The 19,250-nt window shown below is 50.0% G+C and overlaps 1 protein-coding gene across 1 annotated transcript; it reads right to left on the minus strand.

The window, feature by feature from the left end:
* Positions 1-3,577: 3,577 nt before the first annotated feature.
* Positions 3,578-17,507, minus strand: NSUN4 (NOP2/Sun RNA methyltransferase 4). The gene is made up of 6 exons (XM_043964646.1): positions 17,286-17,507; positions 13,628-14,004; positions 8,051-8,205; positions 6,424-6,575; positions 5,699-5,823; positions 3,578-4,258 (listed from the first exon to the last, which is right to left on the minus strand). Exons 1-6 carry the CDS (start codon positions 17,382-17,384, stop codon positions 3,982-3,984), a joined length of 1,185 nt encoding a protein of 394 aa, XP_043820581.1. The 5' UTR covers positions 17,385-17,507; the 3' UTR covers positions 3,578-3,981.
* Between the last annotated feature and the right edge of the window lie 1,743 nt (positions 17,508-19,250).

Below are 19,250 nucleotides of genomic sequence, written 5' to 3' on the forward strand. Positions count from 1 at the left end.
TTAAGTGGTGATATGTTAATTCTTTCTATTTTCACTTTACCTTCTGAGCAGTTTCCTTTTATGATTTTCCTGAAATATGATATCCAGGTTTTGGCATGGAGAGTTTCAAGGAGTCCAATGATTATTCAATTATTTCTTCTACGGGGCAGCTAGGTGGCACAGTGGATAAAGCACTGGCCCTGGATTCAGGAAGACCTGAATTCAAATCTGGCCTCAGACACTTGACACTTTGTGACCCTGGGCAAGTCACTTACACTTCATTGCCCCCCCCCCCCAAACCAAACAAACAATTATTTCTTCTAGTTCTCTTTTCCAGGTCAGTTGTCTGTGAGAGTAAATAGCTTGTGTAGTATAATTGTTGAGTGTTTTGATTTTGTTCTAACATTTCTTGTTTTATTAATGAACTTCTATTTTCTACATTTTTGTTTTCCGGGTGTCGAAGGTTTTCTACCTTTTGTTTTTTCTCTCTCTCAGTGCTCAAATGTCCTTCTTCCACTCACTTAAGCTTTTCCTTCATTTTTTAAGTCCACCACTGAGTCCTTTTAGCCAATCCACTCCTTTTCCCCGGGGTTCTACTTGTTTTTGTTGTGGAATTATCTTCTAGAATTTCATCTTGCCATTCTCTTAGTTCGCTTTATTTCTCCACCATACGGTTTTCCTGTTTGCTGATGTATGCAGCCTTTGTTCCTGAACTGGTACTTTGTGACAGGGCCATACCCTGCTCCTTCCTGTGATTTAAGATGGGGTGGCTTGGCTGAGACCCTATCTCCTTCTGCAGTCCCAGAGGGAGACACTGCTGTAATGATACTGGGTGTGGTCCCTTTCCCCTTCTGTCTGGATGCCAGTGCCTTGCTGTAGTTTGGGGTTTTTTTGTTTGTTGGTTGGTGAGGCAATTGGGGTTAAGTGACTTGCCCAGGGTCACACAGCTAGTAAGTGTTAAGTGTCTTTAGGCCGGATTTCAACTCAGGTCCTCCTGAATCCAGGGCTGGTGCTCTATCCACTGCGCCACCTAGCTGTAGTACTAAAAGGACTATATCCTGGCCCTGGCTCCCTCCCCTAGTGCAGTTCCTAGCTTCAGGCTCTTCCGGTAGCTCCTAACAGAGAAGTCATGCTTGCCAAAGCTTTTCTCTGGGCATAGCCCCCAGATAGATCACGATGACCCTAATGGGCCAATCACATTTGATTGAGGTCTCGTTCCCAGGTACCTCCCACTCATTCCCAACCTGAATGCTCGTCAGGCACACAGCAGATGCTATAGAAATGCTTATTCCCTTCCCTTCCCTTCCCCCTTGGAAACAGCTGGATTCTGAAGGGACAATGGTCTCTTCTTTCTCTATTAGGAAGTAAGCGATGGGTTATTTAACCCCTTCAAATAACTCAAATGCATTTATTTAGCTTTCCCAGTTCTCATCTCCTATGTTTGTATTTCAAGGATTCTACCCAATCCTAGTTTTCACCTAGTTTCCAAGCATTTTCAGAAATGCTTGGCAGTTATCTATTCCATTATAGATTTACTAGCATAGGCCTGGATGAGCAGAGGTTCTTACTGATGCGTATCTTGACTGGAACCTTTCAGGTTGCCGTCCTTGCTGAAGGTCTTTTCCTCTTAAATAAGTAAAAATGACAACAGCAAACTCTACCTTTTATAATATGGTTGATATTGTAGCACTTGAGGTCCTGCCCACTTTCAGGGCAGGTTGGCTGCCTGGCTACCCCAGATGTTGCAAGGCACTCTTTATACATATTACATGTGCATGTGTGTGTTGGAGAGGAAGCTCCTTAGTGAAAAGGATTGTTTCATTCTTTGTATGCTCAGGGCCTAGCACAACACCTGATATGGAGTAGCCTCAATGTTTGTTGATTCAGCAGATGCATTTATCTTTAATAGTTAGACAGGACACATGTAATTGGGAAAAATGAAATACTATTAAATGGGGGGTAAAAAGCCAGGACACAATTAATACAAAGTAGGGCCATCTGATGAAATAGAGTAGTAAGCAAAGTCACAACCAAATATCCCCCCACGAATACACAAAGGATCAATGGTAGGAGTAGATACAGGTAAGGAACACCCAGGAAGAGGCATCGCATCTAAAAAGGTCCCAGGGCAATGGCAAGGAGAGAAGAGAGAGACCAAGACCTCCCCACCCCCACTTTTCCCCCCAATAGAAGTAGCATAGGGTGTACACGTCTGGGTGGGTTGGGGTCCGCATTGACCATCACATTATCTTTCCTCTCAACCCCACCCTCCCTTTTCCAAATTTCCTTCTTTCTTTCAAGGGTGCAACTTCATCCTTCCAGTCTCCTAGATTATTATCCTTGTTATCCTTGACTCCTCAGATGTTCAAAGCTACCGGTGATCTCCAATTGCTGAATCCTACGGCCTTTTCTCAGTCCTCCTTCTTGACCATTCTGCAACCTCTGACACTGTCCATCACCCACTCGGTCCTAGGGGGCTGAAAACGATCTTTGTGTGTCACCAATAAAAACTCTCACCCCTGTCCACTTAAAAAATTTGGAAACAAAGTTCTCTAACTCATTTTAAAATCTTCCCAAAAGGGAGTTTCAGTGCATTTGGTACCCGTTTGCCTTTTGTGAAAAATATAAAAATGCAAGACCATTCAATTAGTTTGCAAGAACACCTGACTGACATCCTGGAAGCTAGAAACTTACTGGCCAAATTTCAACAAAACCTTTTAAATAATTAGTTGAAAACAGGATTGAAAAATAAGCTTTGCACTTTAGTAAGTTCCATCTGAAGCGCACAGCCATAAAGAGCAAAGACTGGCCTAAAATGAGCTTAGAACCACACCTCTGAATCGCTGCATCAAAAACTTTAAATTGAGATTAAAAAACAAAACAGTGAGGCCTAGTCATTCACATTACTCTTACTAAAAATATCATTGTTAATAATATTTGGGTGAGGGGGCAGCTAGGTGGCACAGTGGATAGAGCACCAGCCCTGGAGTCAGGAGGACCTGAGTTCAGATCCAGCCTCAGACACTTGACACTTACTAGCTGTGTGACCCTGGGCAAGTCAACCCCAATTGCTTCACCAAAAATAATTAAATAATTAATTAAATAAATAATATTTGGGTGAGAACAATTTTTTTTTTCTCCTGCAACCATGTGTTCAAAATGGTTCTCTGATGGGGTGTGTGAACTGAAGTCTGGAGACCACTGAAAGGAAAGGACTGGGCGGAAAGAAACCTTCTCCAAAGCCTCAGATTCAGTTTCACCTTCCTGAAGGTGTCCAAGGGCACAGCTACCTGTTCCACAGTCTGAGGGAAGAGTCCTGTTCAGGTAGGCTGGAGCTCGGAATCCCTCACTCTTACACAAGAGGCTACCAAGACAAGGGCCCAAGTTGGGCTGTGAGGGAGGCAAGAGAAGCTAGAACCCAAACTCCACCTGCCTATATCACAACAGGGCTAGGCTTCCCTGGGGGGAGGGAAGTCTCCCCCTTCCCAACCTTTTGTAAAGTGGGCTCCTGTATCTCACGTTGTTTGCCCACGGAATAGACCCTCGGCAGCCACAGGCTGAAGTGGATGGAGCAAACAAAAAAACGGAGCCTCCTAAGTAGTCAGTTGATAGGCTTTTATTAAGTGCCTACTGTATGCCAGGCAACATGATGGGCTTTAAGGGAACAAAGGCTGAAAGAGCTGCCCCTCCAGCCCAGCAATACTTGGTAGTGGGCCAAGGCAGGTTAAGGAGCTGCCTTCCATCCCGTACTATGAAAAGCCTCCTCTGAGGAGAGACTGAGCCAGCTACAGAGAAATGTGGCCCAGCCTCTGCTCCCACATCTACAGGAGGCTCCTGCGAGGGCGAGGGCAAAGGAGCCGTGTTGGTGTTTGGGCTCTCCCATTTCCTGTCATCTCTTGCCCACTTGGACAAAGCACACCTGTCCCTCCCAGGTGCCCATGGGGACTCTGCTAGAGATGTGCAGAGGTTCTGCAGGAGAAGGGGGCTCGTGAAGCCGAGCTGCTAAGTCAGCCGACGTAGCCTGCAGAAATACATGGGTCCGAAGTTGGCCCAGAGGACAGGGAGGACCAGCTCCCCCATGCGGCATGACGGGAAGAAGGAGAAGGTGTCCTGGAAGAGGTGGCGGAAGCAGCTCAGGTCTTCCACCTGGACATCGGTCTGGTACTGATTGGCCAGAATGTCAATGGCCCCGCCTACAACATACTCATTCTGCAGGTGGGAGAGGGTGCAGGTGGAATAGACAGCCACCCCTCCAGGCCTGGTAGCAAGGAGGCCAGCCCTGTAACCAGAGAGAAAGGAAGGAAAAAAAGAGAGGTGAAGGGCCAGCCCTAGCAGGGAGTCCTCCTCCCCCAGGAAGTTCTCCTTGACTGACAGAGGACAACTGGGGTATCTCCAGTCTCTCCCAGACCTGGGCCAGGGTGGAGAGCTCACCAAGTGACTGAATGTCTCTGTTCCCTCTCCATGCATCAGCTCAATCCTTTACGGGCAGGGCCTGGGCCTGGGCTTAGGCAGGGGCCCCATGACATCTGTTCACGTTTCACATCCAGTCCTGGGATGTGACCTAGGCCAGTCCCACCATTCTCACCTGCACTTGTCACACAGTTATTACCTAGCACGGGTCCTTGCCATCTCTTACCTAGACTCTACTGTGTGGCCTTCTAACAAGCCTCCCTAAGCTCAATCTCCTCCTTTAGACTTTGTTTTTGTTGTTCAGTCTGACTCTTCATGGCCTTATTTGGGGTTTTCTTGGCAAAGATCCTGGAGTGATCTGCCATTTTCTTATGCAGAGGATTACAGCAGAAGTTAAGTGACTTGCCCAGGGTCACACAGCTAGTGAGTGTCTGAGGCTGGATCTGAACTCAGGTCTTCCTGATCTCAGGCTTAGCGCTCTATCCATCAAGCCACCTCACCGCCTCTGTGCTCTTCAGAGCGCAGCCAAAATAAGCTAGCTAAGGCTTAAGTATGACCATGTAGTTCCTGGCTCAGAAACATTCAGTGATTCCCTACTGCCCATCAGATAAAATACTAACTGAGCCCAGCAATCAAGGCCTCCACGGTCTGGATCCACCCTTCAGTCACATCCCACCCACTCAAGAGCAAACTGGAAAATGTCCAGGCAGGGCTCAGGGGACACTGGCCCCTGGTGCCCAAAGGGACACTTGGGGAATTTTGTCTTCTTTGTCCCATCCCCAGGAAAATTAAGGAGCCATGGCTGCCCAGTTCCAGGCCCCAACCCTGATGGCTTCACCCCCATTGCAGGGACCCAGCTCCCAGTGTGGGGTCAGAGAAATCAATACCAGGCAGAGCCAAAGTCTGTTCAACCCTGTGCAGGCTGCCTCTGTCTGCTGCCCAGAGGAGTGGGGCCTGAGGAGTGGAAAGAAGCCAAGCCCTGGACGTGGTCACATCATTCCAACTGGTACTGCCCATGTCCTTGGCCTGGAGCCAGAACAACAGCTCCCAAGATAGCAGATTCAAATACACGTTAGGGGACTCCCTGCCGGTATTCACTGGGACCTGGCTGGACATTAGTCTCCCCAGTGCTTCCTGCTCACACTGCACTGCAGTGGGCTCCTCCGAGCCCCACCCCCCCCTTCCTTCCCTCCCCTCTGTAGCAGTCTTAGCACCTGCTCCCAGCATGCCCCACAACCCTCCCCCGCCCCAACACACACACACACACACACACACACACACACACACACACACACACACACACACTTACACCAGGAGCTGCACCTGCACCATAGGCAGCATCTGGCGCTCAGCTTTCCGCAAGCGCTTGAAGATGTTATTGTCCTCTTCCAGGACAGAGTGCCGGTCAGTGGTACAGGGCACATCCACCAGCACCTGCTCCAAGAAGAAAAGGTCTTAGAGAGCAGCAGACCCAGTCCTGACAAAGGAGGGGGATGGGCACAAAGAAAGATGGAGAAACACAGTGGCTCAGTGGGATAGTGACCCTGGGCAAATCACATCACCTGCTTGTAAAGTGGGGACAATCACTCAAGGCTCCTTCATATTTCTTTCCTTCCTTCTCTCCCTCCTTTTCACAGGCACCAGCCCGTGTAGTAGAAAATCCCAGCAAACAAATGACTATAATGCAAAGCACAATGGGGCAAGGGCAAAGGAGAATCCAGCAAAGGCTTCTGGGAAAACCTGCTTCCTGAGTGTCACAGGGGGATGGCTGAGCTGGTTCCTGGGGTCCCCTGCTGTTCTAGATCTAGGCTGGTTAATGCAGAACGCTCTTCCTCGTGCACAACATGCAGGTCTAGGGCTCTGAGCTCATTCTGACTGGACTCCTCACAAGGAGCAGAGGAGGCCGCTCTTCCGAGGCCTAGTGGTGCCCAGCCCAAACATGGGCCCTTACGCTCACTCTAAGCCTCCTGGGACTCTGGGGTCTTGAGGAACCTCTTATGGAGTAGCTGGGACCCCAGAGCCAGGGTCACTCACCCGGTCATAGGTGCTCCTCTCCAGGTCTCCCCACTTTCTGCCATCCTGTGATGTGACCCGCACCTGGTTCCTGTCCTGAGGGACATAGCTGTGTAGAACTTGCTTCAATCTCCTGGTTCGGGAGCCAGAGATGTCATTAGCCGCCAGGTGGCCTGGGGGAAGGAGAGCAGACTCAAGAAAGCCAGGGAGGAGAAGCTGGCCAGGCGGGGCCTCAGCAAGAGGCTTGCTAGCTCAGGCCTCAGATACAGATAACTGAGGCCAGGCTAAGCACTCCCACCACCCCCACCCTCCCAGGGGAAGCAGAGAGCACAGGCTCACTGACTTGGTGCTGTGGAGCAGATAAACTCTCCGAACCTGTGTTCTCATCTGTTAAGGGGGGTTGATTACAGTCCTAGGCACTCTGGGAAACAGAAAGGAAGGACAGTCCCTGTCTCGGAGGGGCTTCCTCACTCAGCTAGATCAACATTATCTTGGGGGAGGGGTCTCATCTTTTCTCCCCCCTGTAGAGCTCATCCTTCAAACCGCTGACATCAAGTGACACCACAAGGTTTCCAGGACCCTCAGGCTCCTTCCTTTGTGTGACTGTCTCCAGCCCAGGAGGGAAGCAGTGAAAATGAACCCACTGAGCTTATGGAGGATTAGTGACCTACCCAATGGCACAGCAGTGAGCAGTGGAAAGGGGCTTCAAACCTGCTCGCAGTCACAGACTCCCTGTGTGGGCAACGACCCCAGATTGTGGCCCAGTGCGCCCCTCCACAGAAATCCCCCCTAGAGCATTCCTAAAACGTGGCTGCTCAGGCTCTCTAGGAAGACCTCCATCAAGAGGGCCACTACCACCTCCTGCGGAGGCTTGTTCTACTCTGGGACCTGCTCTGCTAGGGGGAGAGAAATGCCTCCAGGGACCCAGCCTAAAGGCGTCTCTTTGTCCCCATCCCCTGCATTCCTGCCATCCCTGCCCCACCCAGTTCTGCCTTCTAGGGCCAAGCAGGCTGACCCTCCTTTCACTCTGTGAACCCCCGAGGCCCTTCTCTACCCTGGCTGCACCCCAGGGGTGGTTAGACCAGGACCCCTGCCTCAACCCCCTTGACCATACAGCTCCACAGAGACAGAGCACATCTTGTGCATGGACTGTCCAAGCACTCCATACATGTGATCTCCTCAGATCTTCCCAACCACCACTGTGGCTGTGAAGTAAACATCACCGTACAAGGAGGAAACTAAGGTTCTGTGGGGCCAGCTACAAAGGTCGGGCATTCCTGACTCCCTTCAGGGCGCCCTCTCCCTCACCAGGCTGCCTCTGGTCATCTCTGAGGCCCCAGGCAGCTCCGGGATCCTCTGACCCAGTGCCCACAATGCCTTCTGAGACTCCTGTTCCCCAGGAAAGCACTGCTCCCTGCTTTGGGGAACAGTCTCCGTGATCTGAAGCCCAAGGGCATCACTCACCAACCTTTCCCAATCTCATCTGGCCCAGAGAGAGAAAATGATACACAGGGAGGGGAACCAGTGGGCACCACTGCAGGGCAAGGATATCAGGCATCTGCTCTCCCTTCCCCTCCCCAAGTGACCCTGATATTCCCAGGGCAGGTGGGGAGCAAAGAGCACCAGCCTCATCTGCATCTTTACTTACGGCAGCAGCCGGTGAGGAGCAGCGCCAGAGTTTTCCCGCCAGGCCCAGCACACAGGTCAAGGACAGTGTCCCCTGGCTGAACACCCAGGGCCAACACAGGCAGCAAGGACGAGGCATCCATGAGGTAGTAGTCGAGGACCCCCAGGCTGCCCACCCTGGAAGACAGAGCCGAGGGGCTTCAGGAGTTGGGATGGGAACAGAGGAAACCAAGAGCCACAGCCACTAGCTCCGCCCAGGGGAAAACTGCTACCCAGACACATCATGGCCTGAGACAGGGGAAGACAACAGGGCTTCCTCACCCCAGAGGGCCCAGGGGGCCCAGGGGCAGAGAAAAGGCACCTTCCCCCCCACCCCCCACAGGGCCAAGCACAAGGAGCAGAATTCCCTCTGCCTTCGGGTCTCCCAGCAGAGACTAGACAGCCACTGTTGTAGAAGGATTTCCACTGTGGGGCAGTGTGGATACACCCTGGGGTCATTTGCTACTTGTGGGTGAAATCCTCTGGGCCAGCGCAGACAGACAGCCCTGGCCTCTGGAGCTGGGCACCTGAGGACAGCAGGACACGCCAACCTTGGGATCGCAGGCCTCCTTCCTGCTCTGGGGGGCCGGAAGCCCATGTTCCCTCCCTGCAGTCACCAATTGAGTAACAGCACTAAGGAGATGTCTGTGTGTTGTGTTCTGCTCTCTGGAGCAGAGACCACCAGACCCGAGCCTCTGGACCTCAGGTGGGTCACGTGTGTCTCAAACCCACATTACTTTGAATTGACATCGAGATAAAGGCTTGGGTGGGCACCTGTCAGTTTCTTTCTTTCTTTTTTTTTTTAAAAAGAGGCAATTGGGGTTAAGTGACTTGCCCAGGGTCACACAGCTAGTAAGTGTCAAGTGTCTGAGGCCGCATTTGAACTCAGGTCCTCCTGATTCCAGGGCTGGTGCTCTATCCACTGTGCCACCTAGCTGCCCTGGCACCTGTCAGTTTCAAAGGCTACAGGAGCTGGCTATCCTCACCTATGACTTGTCCCAGAAAGTGAAGGTCACAAGGTCACAGCTTCAATGGATCAGTGACCAGACGCCTTCTTACCCAGAAGACTTCTGCACAGCCTGCCTTACATCCTTTGTGGAGGAAACACCCTAAGAGCAGCTGTGTCCTTCCCTCCCTTCCCAGGGAGACCTATGTAGCCCTCAGACAGCCACACCTCTTCCTGTCTCCCTAGCCAGCCTGTCTCCTCAGGCACAGCCCCAGGCCAATCTCCAAGGTCCTAGAGGTCAACAGTGGCCCACAATCAAAAGCCATGTGCTAGGGCGAACAAGACATGGCTTCCTTGGTGGGACTGGCCTGAGATCCCAAGAAGCACTGGGCAGCTTCCTGAAGGCAGCTCTCCCTCCAGTCATCCTTTTCAGCCTTCGGCAGCCTCTGCCCAAATCTGCTTGTCTAGACAACAAACACCATCCATCCTCTTGAGGAAGCCCAGGTGAAGCTTTAGGCTGAATTGGTTTTGCCCAGTCATCAATCTCAGTGAGGAGACTCTGAACCTGAAGGGTCCTGGGCTTTGATACCATTGATATGTCATTCCACCAAGAGGAGCACCTGAGGGACCCCAGCCTCCACAGGTCGAGATCTCTCCTCCACCAACATTCTGGCCTGGGTCTTCTCCATCCCAGGAGCAAACAACATTGGCAAGCATCAACCTCCCTGCTCTGAGCCTGATGGGACATTAATAAGAGGACTGCTCAACTGTGAAATGTGTCCCATAGTCAAAAGCCATCCCAACGGGTGTCCACGTCCAGTCTGCCAATCTTGAACAAGTGAAGTGTTGTTTCAGCACCTCCTAGGTGAACAGCACCTGGGATACAAATGGAGAAGACAGCCACTGCCTTCCTTCCAGGAGCTCAGTCTAATGGAGAGACACCCACCCCTGCAAGAAGATTCCAGCAGCAGGTCAAATGGAGATGTCCTCAGGGCCTGAGGGTGTGGCAGCCAAGCAGAAGGTCAGGCCTTTTCTTTGGGGTCACTGATATCAGTTTCTGATGCCAAACCTTTTGACAGAGCCAAGACTTGGGCATTGGTCCCCAGGCTGCGTCTCCCCAGGGGCTACTGCCCAGGAGGATGGCAGAGGGCACTGGGCTAGAAGCCTGGCCACTCCCCAGGATCTTGGGTCTTGAGCTGTTCCCACTGGAGTCAAGGTTTTGGCAATGGTGGCCTGATCTGCCTAGCCCTACGCTACCTCATGTCTGTCCCTGAGGATGCTACTGCTTCCCCCAGACTGCCTTGTGTGGGTATCACCTGGTTGGCAGTGGGTGGGGATGACTGGCTCCTTCTTTATTGGAGTTACTTTCCCAGGACTGTAGGTCTGGGAGATGCTGTTATGCCCCAGGCTCCTGTTCCCTTCTACCTATTGGTGGCAGTAACCATTGCTTGTGGTGATGAGGTGGGTCCCTTCTTTGCAGTGAATTTCTCCCCTCCAAAGGGGCTGGGCTGAAAGCAGCTCTGGTAGTCTGGGAGGCACTGCTACTCATCCCAGCCTACTTCTCAGTGTGAGGGGGAATGGTGGGCAAGGTGGCCTTGGCCATACTACCTCAGCTGGGCTGACTGCCCATCCCCAACACACCTGCAGGTCATGCTTTTAAGGCTGAGAGACAAGAATGGGGCCAGGACTGGCAGCTCAACTACAATGGAATCTCCAGAGCATCCTCAGGAGCCCCAGTGGATGGATGCTCAGGTGTGTAGCCTCAGGCCCACCACAAACAGGAGCAGTGGTTGGGGAGCAGGGGATGTGGAGCCTTGAGCCCAGAATGTGGAGAGCAGGGTTCCAGAGCTGGCCTCCCAAAAGAGCTGGGACATAGCAAAGTAGCAAGATATAAAATAAATCCACATAAATCATCAGCATTTCTATACATAACCAACAAAGTCCAGCAGCAAAAGATAGAAAGAGAAATTCCATTTAAAATAACAGTAGACAATATAAAATACTTGGGAGTCTACTTGCCAAGACAAACCCAGGAACACTATGAACACAATTACAAAACATTTTTCACAGAAATCAAATAAGATCTAAATAACTGGAAAAATATCAATTGCTCATGGATAGGGCAAGCTAATATAATAAAAATGACAATTCTATCTAAATTAATTTACCTATTCAGTGCCATACCAATGAGACTACTTAAAAATTATTTTATATAGGGGACAGGTAGGTGGCGCAGTGGATAAAGCACTGGCCCTGGATTCAGGAGGACCTGAGTTCAAATTCGACCTCAGACACTTGACACTTACTAGCTGTGTGACCCTGGGCAAGTCACTTAACCCCAATTGCCCCAGAAAAAAAAATAGAAAATAAAAATAATTTTTATTTTATAGAGCTAAAAAAATAATAACAAAATTCATCCAGAAAAACAAAAAGTCAAGAATATCAAGGGAACTAATAAAAAAAAATGCACAGGAAGGTGGGCTAGCTGTACCAACTCTGAAGCTCTACTATAAAATGGCAATCATTAAAACTATTTGGTACTGGCTAAGAAATAGAGTGGAGGATCAATGGAATAGGCTAGGCACAGGAGACACAGTAGTAAATGGCATTAGTAATATACTGTTTGATAAACCCAAAGACTCCAGCTTCTGGGATAGGAACTCAGTATTTGACAAAAACTGCTAAGAAAACTGGAAGATAGTATGGCAGAAATTAGGCACAGACCAACATCTTACACCTTATACTAAAATAACATCAAAATGAGTACATGATTTAGACATAAAAGGTGATACTATAGGAGAATTAGGAGGGGAAGAAATAGTTTACTTTCAGATCTTTGGAAAGGAGAACAGTTTATGACCAAACAAGATTTAGAGCTTATGAAATGCAAAACGGATGATTTTGATTACATTAAATTAAAAAGGTTTGGTACAAACAGAAGCAATGCATCCAAAATTAGAAGGGAGGCAGAAAGTTGGGAAACAATTTTTATAGCCAGTATTTCTGATAAAGGCCTCATTTCTAAAATATATCGGGGACTAAATAAAATTTATAAGAATCCAAGTCAATCCCCAATTGAGACATGGTCAAAGGATATGAACAGGCAGTTTTCTGATGAAGAAATCAAAGCTATTGCCATATGAAAAAATTCTCTAAATCACTATTGATTAGAGAAATACAAATTAAAACAACTCTGAGGTACCACCTGACACCTATCAGATTGACTAATATGACAAAAAAGGAAAATAATAAATGCTGGAGAAGCTGTGGAAAAATTGGCACACTAATGCATTGTTGGTGGAACTGTGAACTGATCCAACCATTCTGGAGAGGAATTTGGAATTATGCCCAAAGGGCTATAAAGCTGTGTATACCCTTTGACCCAGCAATACCACTTTTGGGTCTTTTTCCCAAAGAGATCATAAAAAAGGGAAAAGGACTGACATGTACAAAAATATTTATAGCTGCTCTTTTTGTGGTGGCAAGGAATTGGAAACTGAGGGGCTGCCTATCAATTGGGGAATGGTTGAACAAGCTGTGGTACATGAATGTAATGGAGTTCTATTGTGCTGTAAGAAATGATGAGCAGGTGGATTTCAGAGAAACCTGTAAGGACTTACATGAACTGATGCTGAGTGAGATGAGCAGAACCAGGAGAACATTGTACACAGTGTCATCAACATTATGTGTTGATCAACTGTGATAGACTAGATTCTTCTCAGCAATACAATGGTCCAAGATAGTTCCAAAGGACTCATGATGGAAAATGCTCTCCAAATCCAGGAGGAAAAAAAAAAGGAACTGTGGAATATGGATACAGATTGAACCATACTATTTCTTTTGTTTTTCATGCTATTGTTTTTCTTTTTTGAGGTTTTTCCTTTTTGTTCTGATTCTTCTCTTATAATATGACTAATGCAGAAATATGTTTAATGTGATTGTACTTATATAGCCTATATCAGATTACTTGCTGTCTTGGGGAGGGAGAAAAATTTGAAACTAGAAATCTTATAAAAACAAATATTGAAAACTATTTCTACATGTAACTAGAAAATAATAAAATACTTTTAAAATTAAAAAAAAAAACTGGGACAGGGGTGAGCACAATGAATCACCGGGCACCTGCTGCTTTATACCAGCAAGGCCTTAAGTAAGTCCTTCCCCATACAGGTCATAGGCTTCTAAACAAAGAAGATGAGGGGGCTGAACTGCATGGAGACTGAAGGCTCTTCCAGCTCTGAGCCCAATGCCCTTACCTGTCCTCTCCATTGCTTTCTTTGGCAGTAAGAGGCCACGTTCTCCTTCTCAGCAGTTTTCCCTCTTTTAGAAATCCTGGGAATTAAGCTGTCAGTTCCCTGGCTAGACTTTATCCTCTGAACTCTGGAGCTGCTCCCATAACCAGCATCTGTCTGGTGCCATTTTCCCTCCATAACCGCACACAGGGGGTGGGGCTTAGAGGCCACAGAGCATTTTTCTCCTCTCAGCCTGTTTCCTGAACTGGAAAATGGGGACATAGGTCCATCCTTCCCCTCTCAGGACTGCTGGTAGGCTACAGCTCTAAAGCCCCCTTCCCTTCCCCCCATCAGGGCTCAGGGCATTTGACAAATGTCCTACCTGGACGGATGGAAGCGGCTTACATCCCCTCTGGGAAACGTGTAGCATCGCAGGTTAGGGCTGCAGGGCCAGAAGGCTGCTGGGGGTGTGTGTGTCTCAAGCTCTGGAGGAAGGACTGGAGCACCAGGTTCTTCAGGGAAGGCCTGCTTCTGCATTCTTTGCTGTGCCACCATCACAAAATCTTTGGCCTTGAGCTGCTCTAACTCATGGGTGGTTTTGTCCCACGTGGAGAAGTTGTTGACCAGGGCCCCATACTTCTGCTCTGAGAGGAGACTGACCCGGATGGAGGGCCACAGGTCTCCAAACTGTACCTTGTAGTTCATGTCAAAATTCTGCAGGGCCAGCCGGGTAGAGGAGAACTTTGGCTCTGTGGAGGCCTGCAAAGGTGAAAGAGGGTCCTCAAGCTCTCCCTGCTGGTCTTCTGGGTCTATCCTGGGCCCTACTCATGCTCACAATTTCCATACACATCAGTCACAGGCAGCTGTTGAATTTTGCCTTTTGTGCTAAATCCTAATCCCATAAGTGAAGCAATCTGAGAAATTTAAATTCAACTCAACAAGCATTTTTGTCTACTCAAAGCATAAATCCAGAAAATATCTGGGTCCAAGCCCTGGCTTTGTGACCTTGAGCAGAAACCTCTTAGCACCCTGGGCAACCCTCTAAGACAGGAAGATTCAGAGAAGGTGCTAACCCACAGGGTTGGGTTGAAGTTTTCTGAATTCCGTACACCAATGAAACCGGGTGTGGCCCTCATCCATGGCCCTCTCTACCCTCATCCTGGCCCTGGGCTCCTACTCCCTCTCCCAACCCTTCTTTCCTGGCACCTTTTATGTCTTGTTTCCCAATTAGGATGCAAACCCCTTGCCAGCAGTGATGGACTGGCTTCTAATTTTATCTCTACATTATGCACAGTACACAGTACACAGTAAGTACTTAATAGATGCTTAATTATTTGACTTGAACCGGCCCTTGTCCTCAAGGAGCTCATACAAATCGGGAAAGCAAAACTGGTAGAGCCCACCCCCACCCTCATTTTATGGTGTGCCTTTTTTGTGGAGCCTGGGTAAGAATAATGGATGATGGGACTGAATCTTTCTGCATCATGGGTGAGAACTCCAGAATCCAGAGCAGTACAGACCCTTTGGGGTGTTTTGTATTTACATGGCTGTGCATTTTATCTTAGAGCAGCCAGATGTTGCAATGGACAGAGTGCTGGCCCTGGAGTCCTGAGGTCAAATCTGGCCCCAGACACTTACTACCTGTGTGATCCTGGGCAAGTGACCTAACCTGTTTGCCTCAGTCTCCTCCTGGGTCAAATAAGCCAGAGAAGGAAACGGCAAATCACTCTTCTTCTTCTTTTTGATGAGGCAATTGCGGTTAAGTGACTTGCCCAGGATCACACAGCTAATAATTGTTAAGTGTCTGAGGCCAGATTTGAACTCAGGTCCTCCTGACTCCAGGGCCGGTGCTCTATCCACTGCGCCACCTAGCTGCCCCCAAATCACTCTTTGCCAAGAAAACCCCAATGGGGTAACAGAGTCAGTTGTGACTGAAGCAACTAAACAACAAAGCGTTTACTAATGATGTGGGATGGAATTAGGGTCAAATTGATAGTTATATTTATAGTATAGTAGTAGTAGTAGGCCTCCACCAGTCACAGACGACCATGGATCAGCACCTTGAAGAGCCACAGGCCACAGTGTGGCTATGCAGTCCGATAAGGGAGCCGCAGCTCCTGAGTAACTTATAACCAGTAACTGCTGCATCCCATGTTGTATGAGGAATAGCTGGAGTATCCTCTCCAGGGGGCTGGCCTGGGCGGATCAATATGGAAAACAAGCTGTTGCCCATGCAGCAGGTTTTCCTTCTCCATGACACTGGTGGATCCAAAGGAGAGGCAGAGCCAATACAATTTGGCACTAGTGCCACTGCAGGAGTTGCCAGAGGGATGGGATGTCCAATATCCAACTGCCTAAGGGACTCCGACTCCTGATTTTTGGTGAGGCAATTGGGATTAAGTGACTTGCCCAGGGTCACACAGCTAGTAAGTGTCAAGTGTCTGAGGCTGGATTTGAACTCAGGTACTCCTGAATCCAAGACCAGTGCTCTATCCACTGCACCACCTAGCTGCCCAACTAGTTTCAAAACATCTTCATTTTTAATGTATTTCTAGTCTAAATTTCTATAGCCTGTCATTTTTTCACTGTTATAGTCTAAGGTCTTCATGGCCTCTCTCCCTCTGTTCCCGTTACGGGTACTGATTACTGTGAGTACAAGAACCTGACTTGTAAGTTATCCATTAACTGGGATCTGAATCCCTCTTAGAACTCATATCTGAATTAGAGCTTGGGTCTTGGGTTTTTCTATTAACCCCTTTTTGCCTCCTACATCACTATCAGCTCACAAGCACAGACTGAGGGCCTACTGTGTGCCAGGGACCATAAAGGGTCAGGTCAGACAACAATAAGACACAAGACAAGGCTATGGAAACACTAATGAAAAATGTGAAACTAGCTATGAGAAACAGAAAGAGACATGCACAGAAAAGGCCAAATTTGTCCCCAGATTCACCTTATGACGGGTAAACCCCCAAAACACACCTCCACGGGAAAAAAGGTACCCACCTCGAGGGTTGGCTTAGGACCCCAGGAACTCCAAATTAGGATAAGCCCCCCCCTGTACCTCCTCTAGGTGGAGAATATTATAATGAGTAGGACAGGCCTTCCCCAGTCCTCCAAGGTGGAGATTATGAGACTGATAAATCAATTTATCCATACTAGAAATATAAGTGTCTTTTCTTTCACTATTCGGGAGATACCTTTCCACTATTCTGGTTCTCTCCCTGTGGTCACGCACAGTATTGCAATAAAACTTGGGAAACTGAGTCACTGAGTCTTGTAATTCTTTTGGGACAACTCACGATCAATTTGACCCTAATTCCATCTCACATCACCAGGCACTGGGGACACAGACAGAAAAGAAAAAGTCACCGCTCCCGGAGGAGCTCACAGTCTAACTGGGAAGTCAAACACATCAACTACTCCGTAGAAACAAAGTATAAATAAATCCAGTGCAACTGGATGCAGGGAAAGGAAGGCACCAGCACAAAGGGGGCGGGGCCAGGTGGGGATTTGGGCTGGGACTTGGAGGAAGCCAAGAGGCCAAGATGAGGAAGGGATATCCCAGGAGAGAATATCCAGTCCAAAGGACTGTACAGGAATAACAAGGGGGCGGGGCGCACTGTGATCACGTGAGGATGCTGCACGTGATCCTGGTGATGCCGGGGAGCCACAGGTCAGAGCCTTGGATCTGACCCTCGCGCCCGGTCAGGGACGGGAGGAGGCCTTCCTCCCTACCGTGGGAAGGGCACCTCGAGTGGCTACTGGTCAGCAGCCAGCCCGCAGCCTCTTCCAGGCCACACGAGCCTGTACCCCACCCTTCCTTCCCCGACGAGGCCCAAGGAAGCCGCGTATCAGCCACGCACTCCTCCCAGAGAAGGGGACAAAGCGACCCAGAAACGCTTCGAGCGAAGTCCGGGCGCATGCGCACGCCGCCCCCCCGACGCGGCGCAGGCGCGCAGGCCCCGCCCCCACTTGCACTCTCCTCACCTCCCCCGACCCCCGGGCAGGGGACGCTTCCAGTGGGGCCCGTCACTCACCCATTTTTTCTTGTGCCGCAGCCTCCGTGGAATTAGCCAAGGCCCCGGCTGCCTCAATAACCGGCGCGCCCCTGCTACAACGTGCCAGGACGCCTCCATGTTGGCTACGCGTACGCACGCCTGCGCGTCCGTGACGCCCTCTTCCGGTGAGGCGCATTTGCCGCCTCGATAAGTTCCGGAACCCGGGTCGGGGAGCAAGGACTTTCATCAACATGGCGCCCGCCACGCCGGAAGTCAGGCTGCCACGGCGGGGGGGCGGGGAAGGGAGAAGGACCCTGCCTCACGTGACGCGGAGGGGGGTGGGGCCGAGTCTTAGGGGATGACGTCAGGACCATGGATAAAGGCGCGGCCGCCGGCAGGATCCTTTGTCCACCCCACTCCCACCCGGCTGGGCTCCGGGATGAGGGTCAGAGAGAAAGAGGCAATGCCCAAAAGCTCCCAGTCCCAGGGCCCCTGCCCCGCTGTTAGGACGGCACGCTCCCAGAGGGCAGGGGCTAGCAGCGGGTCGAACACTGGGCCTGGGGGGTCTGCCAGGGTGGTGGTGAGACTGCAGCCGAATCTTGGTATAGCGCCTGGCAGATAGCCTGGCACACGCTCGTCTGTCCTTCCTGCCTCCCCATTCTCGTGCGGACAGGATGGTTCAGTGCCACAGCGCTAACCTTCCGACGGCAGGACAGATAAAGGTCTGGGGGCACTGCACAAATACCTCCTACAAGGCAGGTGCGTGATGATGCCCCCCATTTTATAGATGGGGAAACTGAGGCCACAGGGACTTGCCCAGGGACACACAGCCAGTGAGTGTCTGAGGCCGATGCGAATTCGGGTCTTCCTGGTTGCAGGCCAGGTGCTTTCCACTTCATTACCAGCTGCCCGGCCACTAGCGATGAGATAAATGGCGACTTCTCTGGTTGGGACTCATGATCACAAGGGGTGCTGTGGGGACAGCTCAGAGTGACCTGGCAGCTAACTGGACAACAGCAGCTCTGATTTTAAAATTCCAGCTACACTGTCTAAAATATCTGAGTGGTCACCAATAAATGATAAGCTTTAGCAAGAGTTTAGACTTTTAAGGAGAATAAGAATTTGGTGGAAAGACCTAGATTCATCTATCATGGGGGGCTACAGTTCTCCTGCTCTGCTCTCAAGAGTCCTCACCCCCTTTTCCTCCCACAAGCAAAGGTCACTTCAACACCAAAGAAAGCCACGTGGCTTGCCCTCAGACACCTTCTCATGGCAGAGCTTTCTTTTCTTACAGTGTCTCCAGCAGGTGGCATCATTCCAATCATTACACAGAACCCTCACCATAATCCTGTGTGGCAGGCACTATTATGACGCCCATTTTACAGGAGAAAAGGAAGGCAGTCAGGTGAAGTGACTTGCCCAAGGTCACACCAGTGGTGTTTGAGAGGCAGGATTCCAACTCAGGTCTTCCTGACTCCCAAGTCCAGCACTCACAACTGAGCCACATGGTGGCCTTGGAGGTGCCTGGGCAGAGAGGGAAGAGTCAAGGATGACTCCCAGCTTATTAGCCTGGATGATGCTAAAGCGACCCAGGGAAGTTTGGGAAACTAGACTTGGAAGTCAAGAAGTCCAAGGGAAGGGGCAGCTAGGTGGTGCATTGGATAAAGCACCGGCCCCAGATTCAGGAGTACCCGAGTTCAAATCTGGCCTCAGACACTTGACACTTACTAGCTGTGTGACCTTGGGCAAGTCACTTAACCCCCATTACCCCACCAAAAAAAGAAAAAGAAGTCCAAGGGAGACCCAGAGGAAGAGGGTATGGGAGGGGGCCCTAAGATGGAAGGCCAGGACGGGGCTGGCAACCAGCAGGAAGGTATGGGGAATGAGCAGCTCCAGCCACCCGTGTGCTGGGCTCAGAGAAAGCTTAGTGACCCCCTTCCATGGGAAATCCCACCTCTACCCACCCTGCCCGAGGGGACACAGGCTCTCCCTAGGAAGCCACTA

The sequence above is a fragment of the Dromiciops gliroides genome, chromosome 4 (assembly GCF_019393635.1).
Source record: "Dromiciops gliroides isolate mDroGli1 chromosome 4, mDroGli1.pri, whole genome shotgun sequence".
NCBI lineage: Eukaryota > Metazoa > Chordata > Mammalia > Microbiotheria > Microbiotheriidae > Dromiciops > Dromiciops gliroides.

Coding starts and splice junctions, on each gene's coding strand:
- NSUN4 (XM_043964646.1), bottom strand. CDS start 17,384: ATGGAGGCGTCCTGGCACGTTGTAGCAGGGGCGCGCCGGTTATTGAGG. Junction 8,206..13,627: donor AGCCGCTTCCATCCGTCCAG/GTAGGACATTTG, acceptor TCTGTCTTCCAG/GGTGGGCAGCCTGGGGGTCC. Junction 4,259..5,698: donor GTGCAGGTGCAGCTCCTGGT/GTAAGTGTGTGT, acceptor CTCTGGTTACAG/GGCTGGCCTCCTTGCTACCA.